The sequence below is a fragment of the Acanthisitta chloris genome, unplaced genomic scaffold, assembly GCF_000695815.1.
Source record: "Acanthisitta chloris isolate BGI_N310 unplaced genomic scaffold, ASM69581v1 scaffold2486, whole genome shotgun sequence".
Classification (NCBI taxonomy): Eukaryota; Metazoa; Chordata; class Aves; order Passeriformes; family Acanthisittidae; genus Acanthisitta; species Acanthisitta chloris.
Genome location: NW_008678513.1, coordinates 20,881 through 29,301, shown reverse-complemented (window position 1 = coordinate 29,301; position 8,421 = coordinate 20,881). Strand labels below are relative to the sequence as shown.

The window sequence follows — 8,421 nt, the reverse complement described above, 5'->3', positions numbered from 1 at the left end:
ACGGGTATTACAGGCAAGAACACAAATTCTCAAGGCTAAGAGAGATCCTGAACATCAGAATCTAAATTGTTTTGGCCAAACAGAGAGTAAAGAGATGGATATTATATGCAAATGCAAGATACAGAGGTCACCTTCCTTCTCTACCCACCACTGGAAAAGCTAGAGTCTGGGCCCAGCTTTGGATACGTTTTTATGTAGATCCAAACTAACAGGAGGTAGCTGCCAGAAGGCAAACAGGATGAACCCTAGAAAATATGAGCAGTGAGAGATAGCTGTGAGATTTATGAACAGCAGGTTTAAGGAAGAGTTTATCCTGGTCTCTAATCTAGGTGGAGGGACAAATCCCCCAACTTTAGCCTTACCCTTATAACTCACCTCTGTGAGCATCAGAGTTTCTGTGACTCCAAGTCCTAACTGACTGTAAAAAAAGGAATGGAGGCAGCATGATACACCTTGTATCACCTTTTGCAAACAGATTGCAAGCATGTATTTTAAGTGAAGATCATCTGCCACTCTTCCATAAGTAGAGTAATACAGTGTGACCTCTTGTAATATGTGACCCTCCAGATTATTCTTGTCCTATCTTAACAGAAAGCCAAATACACATTTCTTAGAGCTCAGAATCTGCCTGAAACTGACTTGTGAATCTGGGCTTTTGCTCTGCAGCTGCTTCATTCCCTCTCCTTGAAGTGCAACACGGTCCCAGAGAGGCTGACAGAGCCACTTGCCCCAGCCTGACTCTGGAGAGGTGGAACTTGTCCAGGGTCTTTTGAGCAGAGCTCATCTCCCACCCCTAAGGCACAGGCAAAGGAGAAGATACTGCTGCAAACAAGCTCTGTATCTTTGCTTCTCCTGATGCAACCTGCAAATGCATCTTTGGGCTCAAATGCAGAATTTCTAATCTAATACAATATTAGTTTTCAGCTTTTAATTTCCTTGAGCAAAGGAAATAAACATTCACTTAGGTACAAACAGTAGTTTTTCCAGATCTGGAAACACTAACCGAATATAAACAAAGGACTGCTCACCTAGCCTTCATTTATTTATTTACTGTTGTCTCCTTTTTTGTGACATAACCCATCTCTCTCCTCCTCCCCTTAAGAAACCTTTAGGCATATTTATTTTTCCAGAGATTTGGGATTAAAATAATGATAACTTTGAGTTTCTAAGTTCCTAACTATATGCAGATATGCTGTTTAGGAGTCTAGCATTTGGCACTTTCACTCTATAAAAAGGTCACATAAAAATGTCATGAGATCTGGAGACTTTCCAAAACAGGAAAAGTGCAGCAGCACTGATAGTGTTGAAGGCAAAAACAATAGGGCAGGTGGTACAAATCAACACAGAAATGAAGTGCTTTGGGATACTACTGTCCATAAAGCAATCCTCAGGGTCTCCAGTAGAATTTAGGGGGAATATGAATTTTGTAGTCTCAAGGTCTTTTTTATGTCTAACTGTAAATTAAGTTTTTTCTTTCCTAAACTTTTTACATGGACTAGATACTTATGGTATAAACATCTAGGCTGAGGTCTGATGTCTGTGTCCTGAACTGTGCTTTCACTTTGACAAACAAGTACGTTTGCTGTTTCCTTGGCTTGTGTATGCACTTAGCCTAGAAATATCAGTAGACTGATGCTGGCATATAAATAGTATTATTTAAAGCAATCAACTTGATCTAGCACCCACCCCAAGCAATGCAATCCTGGCTCCCATCGGTCACTCTTTCTGCAGTCCTGTAAGGCTGTCAGTCCTTGTTTTGCCTGCATCACCTGAGACAGTGGGAAATGCCTGCATGGGATATTCATCCTCCAGTTGCTACAGACCTGCCAGCATTGCCTGCCTCTGCCTTGTCTGAAGTCTCCTGGGGAAGGAGAAGCAAGCTGGCATGGCAAGAGCCTGCCTCAGCACCAGTGCTCCCAGCTGTTTCCTTGGACTGGGCAGAATTTGGCAATTTATGATGGAAAGCGTCTCCTGATGATGTATAGCTAAACCTGGGATACTGTACCCCACACTCTAGTCTTTTCCATGTGGAGTCTAGCAGAGAGTAAAGGTGACACCCCTGACTCTCCTACAACTTTGAAATTCCCTTGTTCATTTCCCCAAAGTTCATTTTGGGGGCAACTGCATTTCTGTAATTTGAATTCACACCCACCCAGGTGCCTAACACATGGATTTGCTGTTGTTTCACGCAGAAATCTTGTTGCCTGTTGGGACAGTTTGACTAGGCAGCAAACATGTGACTGAGAATTTGTAGAAATGGCAAAAATTTGGGTAGGGAGATTAGGCTGTGTTGTTACAGAAATTGTGCATCATAAGAAGTCCTCATCACTTATGAAATTTTTTCCAAGAACGAACTTGTTATGCTGATAAACACTGCACTGTTTTAAAATTGCTCAACTGTGCCTTTTAGGACATTGCTACCTTTCCTAATTTTCATTTTGGGTCAAAGAATTTCTGTTGAAGTCTGGGATACAAAGGAGTGAAAGGTTAGCACTGAAGGGGCAATCAGTCAGAAATAAATAGGCTGATGCCATGAAAAAATCACCTTCAGAAATCCTGGAATTTTGATGTAATCAAGGTCTTTGTTAGGGAGGCAATTAGAGCATATCCTCACCATTTCAATGGAAGACGTTGTGGTTGGCTATTGTCCATCCTGCTGCAGATGGGAAACACAAGAAAATGATGTTATTTGGACTAAAGGGCACAACAACATTGGGAATAATAAAGTCCCTGAGACACTACAGAGAGGGAAAACTGTCTTAGACACTTCATACAGTATTTTCAAAGGAGATTGCTATTCTGACCTTTCAAGTAGCAAATAAGTATTTAAATATATTTTCCTCAAATGTTATTGCAAATTTTAAAACTGAAATCAGAAGGAATATGATCATCCAGGGATTAGGAAGGGTAGAGTGAACAGATTACAGCTGGTTCTATTTTCAGCACATCAGTGGAGTATTAATTGAAAGTATTTTAAAAATTCTTATTTACTATGATGCAATCACCAATATCAATCATACTATTTGTGAGAAGTGTAAGGGAGGGGAAAAGGGGTTTCTATTTAATTCCAAGAGAGCATTCTCCCTAGCACACTACCTAGTGGATAAGACTTCCTTAGAAAAGGCACTTCTGTCAGCAACAGGATCAAAAACACTGCAAGAATTCATCTTGTCCTTCATGCTTATAAACATGGTGCCACAGTTAAGCTACAACAGGTGACATCTATACTGGAGCTGTGGGTCATGCCTGCTAAAGCACAGCCTGTTTCAAATTTGAGTTTAGGCTTGTTTGGGAAATCTGTGGACATAATTATTGGAGAGGGGAGATATTTAATGTGTCTAGCTACTGGACAGTACTTATACATGCCAACAATAATCTCACTTATCTCTCAGATCCTAGTATGAATTTTCAGAGCTGCAGTCTAAAATACATATGAACATTTTACTTGGAAGCTCTGCACATTTGTTATGAAAAAATCTGTGAGACAGTGAAGGTGGAGGCATCAGTCTCCTTATATAATCTCCTAGCAAAGGTTCACATCTTTGTACAGCATTGTGCCACCTTCTTGTATCTTGAATCATATAGTATTCAAACTTTTATAGCCTATTGACTCTTACAGATTTGTATAGGCAAATCCAATTAAAATGAATAGAAATTCCTTCACAAACCTCCTCTTCTTATGAACAGTGGAAAAACCCCAAACACTACAAAGTAATTTGACACTGTAAGACATAACATTCAAGACCTCTAATTACATAGACAACTTAAATGTTTTCATTTCACTCAAGAAGAGATAGAGCAGTCAGATTATGAAAGGTTAGGTGCATAAATGTCTGTGCTTTCCAGATAGGATCTGAGCCCTCTGGCCAAGAGCACAGGAACCAAGATTAAGGCTCTCCCTCGTGCTTCCTCTTTCTGGGGATTTTGGTGTAATCAAGAAACATCATAACAGTTTACCCTGACTCTGTCTCCAGTTGGGCAGAGAGCGTGTTGTGAAATACAGAGGCAATCATTATGGTCTAAGTTAATGACTTTGGAAAACTTGTGTCAAGGAAGAAGATTTTTTAAAGCATGGGGGTCTATTGGAATAAGGCATCTCAAACCAATCTCATTTTCTTCTCACAGACTGACAAGTCTTGTGGGTGGAAGAAGAGCAATAGTAGTTAGCCCTGTCAACTTCTATAAGGCTTTGACAGTAACCCGAAGACATGTGGGGCCTATAAGAAATTTGAAGGACTTTTTACAAGGGCATGTAGTGATAGCACAAGGGAAAATGGCCTTAAAACTGACAGAGAGTAGGTTTAGATTAGATATAAGGAAGAAATTCTCCGCTGTGAGGATGGTGAGACAGTGGAACATGCTGCCCAGCAAAGTTGTGGCTTCCCCATCCCTGGAAGTGTTGAAGGCCCGGTTAGATGGGGCTTTGAGCAACCTGATCTAGTGGAAGGTGTCCCTGCCCATGGCAGGGGTGTTGGGGTTAGATGTTCTTTAAGGTCCCTTCCAACCCAAACCATTCCATGGTTCTATGTTCATAAACATGCTATAAATTTAGGATAGATTAAGCTGCTGCTACAGAGAAGGGATATGAACTGATGCAAAAACCGTACTTTGACAATCAGTGGTACAAAGTGAAAAGGCATATCACGTGGACTTGTGCTGGTCCAGTCCTGTTCAATCTCCTCAGTAATAACCATGTTGTTATTTATAGAGTGTACAGAGGTGAGAGGAAATGCAAGCATACCAGAGGGCAGGGTTCAAATTAAAATGATCTCAACAAACTCAGGAAATATTTTGAAACAGCCAGGGGGACATTTAAGAGGGAAAATTGCACTAGGCAATACCAGCAGGAGCACAAATAGCAGATGGAAAGCATGCAAGTACTAGTGCAAACACTGGGAGTTCATAGCGGATCACAGACTGAATATGAATGGCAAATGTTGCCTTACTGAAAAAAGGCAAACCTATTAGGACTCACAGTCCAGAGGATAGCCAGTGAGCTGTGGAGCTCTGCATGCTCTGCTTGTCACTACTAAAGCCCCCAGGATGCATGCTATCATTCACAGTGCTCAGCAATGCAGTGCAAAATGTATGGATCGATAGAGAGAGAAAAGCAATGGGGGCTAAAATATATGCTCCAAATGGAAGCATGAAATACTAGGGAGAAGGGATTCAGGGAAGGGAGACTGGTCAAGGGCACAGAAGATCATGTTGACACTCCAAATTCCTTGGACAGGTAAGATGTGCAATACAGGTAGATCTACACATACACAGACATGCACACAGAGAGAACTATTTATTCATACACATGGTTTCAGTCGCATCCAGTGACACAGGACCAAGTTCCTATTTTCCACCACTGAAACTGTCCAGGAGTTGAAACAGCAGAGGCTAACTCATCTCCACAGAGCATGATGTGAGAGTCACCGTTCAGTGCAACTCTCCTCAGCTTCAGAAGTACATGTTCTCATAGGGCAATAGCTCAGTACATGAGACAATTTGAACAAGAATGACAGAAAAACAGTAGATTACTCAGAGCACAAACAACACTTCTCATTTTCTTCTACTACTTATATTTTCTAACTGATTCGTCTTATAAAATAAGAGACTGAAGTTGCTTGCACCTGAAATATAATGGAGCAAGATACTCCTTTGTCTGAGGTATATAAGCAGCTGGGTGTTAAACAATTTGAGAGAAAAGAAAAAAAAAAAAAAGAAAAGAAAAAAGAACAAAAGAGAAAAAAGAAGACAGAGAAAAATGTGAAATGAATGAAAAAAGATCTTAAATCTCTATCATTTCAGAAATGCTGAAGTTCTTGCAGAGTAGAAGGCATGGTATCTCCTGAAAAAGCTAAGCTTGTCACTTGCCACTGGTATTGATCAGTGTGATCGTCCCAAAGCTTTGACAGGATCAGTGAAGGATTCCAGTATTGTTCTTTGATATGAGTTTCAGATTATTCATAATGGCCTATGAAAACAGTTGAAGAATGCACTTTGGGCTTAATTTTAACTGTACTCAAGCCAGTGTTCTTCCCTGAAATCCATATAATAGCACCAGCTCTGGATTCTCAAAGCAGAAACTGCCTGTGTGATACCTGTGAGCACTTTGAGGTTGAAGACATATGTTGGTCTAAAGATATACTCAAGCTCTGCATCAACAACAGCTCTTCCATCCAAAACCAGCTTGGAAACCCCCCTGACAGTTCTGGGTGTTCAGCATAGGGGCATCGATATTATTTATATTTTTGATGTAAAGCTGTGTCTGTGCTATCAGAATGAATATCTTAAAAAATAGTTAGTGATAAGGAAAATGGCCAAAATTCTTTCTTGATGCTCAGAAAATTTCAGTTACCTCTGCCATCGTCAAACGCTGCTGGGTATCTACTGAGTGCCTACTGGAGGCACAGTTCACCTAGACAGACTGATGGGGGACTATCCCCAGCCACCAGGAGACTACATCATTCCTGAAAAATATCCAGCATATAAGATGGCAATAAGTACAATCAAAAATAACATACTGAAAAAAGCCCTGCAATCCTGAACCTGGGGTGAATGGCTTGATACCCCTCAACCCTGCTGCACACTGCTCCAAGTAGCAGTCACAGTGCTTTAGCTTTCTCCGTGAGAGATCCTGTGCAGTGCACCCTCAGTATTTGACCTCTTATGGGCAGAGGTGTGGGCTGTGCCCACATTCAGGCTGCAGGTGCAGTTTCTGCTGACTGACTACTTCCATACCTCACCCAGGAAGTCTGGAGAGGGAAGCATTAGGCAGGATTCTCCCAGTAGCCTGCAGCATCCTTCTCTGCTGGAAACCCCATCTTTGAATCTATTTTGATAAAAACCCAACAAAGCCACGAAACAAAAATAAATCCCCTACACAACATTCAAATGAATGGTCTTAAAGCACAAGGGGATTAAAGCACATCTTTTCTCCTTTCTGCCTGTAGCTCAAGATTGTTCCTTCTGGTAGCCCACACCACTCAAATCTGTTTTTATCGGACACACCCACACTAGCTGCTCTCTGCCTCTTCTCCTAACTCCACACCCACCACCGCTGTTTAAATTACTTATTTAACTTAATGCCGCACTGATGCACCTTGATCCTGGTCAGCAGGGAGGGAAGCAGAGCAGGACCTGTCCATGTTTGTGCGAGCGCTGAGTGTTTCAGTCTGTGCTGGTCTGCACGTCTGGCCATGCCATGGTGTGTGCATAGTGTGTGTGTGGGCACATGAGCCTTTTGGGCAAACTCAGCCTTGCTGCTGACTGTACCTGGGGCATGGAGCTGTGGCAGCCTCACCTCTGTGAAGCCACTAAATTCAGTAACACCAAACTGACATCCCTGCTCTGCCTTCTGTGACTCAGCTATGCCTTCCCCTGTGTTGCCATGTTTTGACATGTGTATTACTTGATCTGGGTCTAAGTGAATTGCTGAATTTAGCACTACTTCCCTCTTGAATCCTGGCCTCTGATCTTCTGCTCAAGGCAGTATAGATATCTCCACCTACCCCAATGTAGACATCACTGTTTGAAATACCTCCCTGTATAGGCCTTGGAGAATGATAAACATCTTCAGGAAACAGTTTAGCTCACATATCTAAAGTGTCTTAGTAGGGAGGTGCATGTCCTTTTTTTTTCAAAGACTGTTAAGGGATATATGTTATTGTGCAATACTTGATGTAGCAGCTCACTGACGTGAAGGTTCGGTATCTCTCACCACTATTTTGGTGAACAGGTCTGTGTCTGAGCTTTCTTTGGCACCCAATCTCCAAGGAGCACCCAAGCTGGAGAGCGGTGGTATGCTGGTAATGCAACTAAAACCCTCACACATATCTGACTCTGTGCCAGTGACACACCATGATATACATCTGGAAAATTCAATCCACATTCTCTAAACAGGATAAACTCTGTTCACATGACTGAAGAACATCTACTGAGATGAGCAGAGAAGGTGACTTGCTTACTTCCACTCAGATGTGAAAATATGGTCCTGATCATATACAGGCATATGTGGTTAAGTGTGATGGTGTCATTTCATTTCCCCCTGCACAGTTGCTGCTGCCTTGCTTCCTGATCTTTCGATAGATTTGACAGCCTGTCCCACTTCTTGGGCTAAGCATTTGGGCAGTACTGATGGCTGCTTTCCAGCTGGTTTCCTATGATAACTCGAAAGTAGCTTAATTTTTTTCGCAATTGTAGTGTTAGGAAAACGTGTGGGAATATGGGGGACTAAAAGGTCCTTCTTGACTAAACAAAACAATATGTTGTTGTATTGTCATAACCTAGTTTGGGTTCCCAGGAGACTCTTATGAATCTGACACTCAAAATACTGGAAGCAAAACTAACTTTGAATCCTTGTTCCTCATTAGTTTCTAAAAATAGTGCAGTTTTTCTATCTGCAAAATAGTAACACAAAATAGAAACAAG

At 41.6% G+C, this 8,421-nt stretch overlaps 1 protein-coding gene across 1 annotated transcript in view; it reads left to right on the top strand.

The window, feature by feature from the left end:
- The window catches only part of LOC103804291 (myelin P2 protein-like), a 13,642-nt gene extending 5,521 nt beyond the window's left edge, over positions 1–8,121 (top strand). Inside the window, exon 4 of the mRNA XM_009076897.1 lies at positions 7,894–8,121. Within this exon, the coding sequence (XP_009075145.1) occupies positions 7,894–7,917 (24 nt within the window). The 3' untranslated portion in view covers positions 7,918–8,121. The remainder of the gene's footprint in view (positions 1–7,893) is intronic.
- Positions 8,122–8,421: the final 300 nt, after the last annotated feature.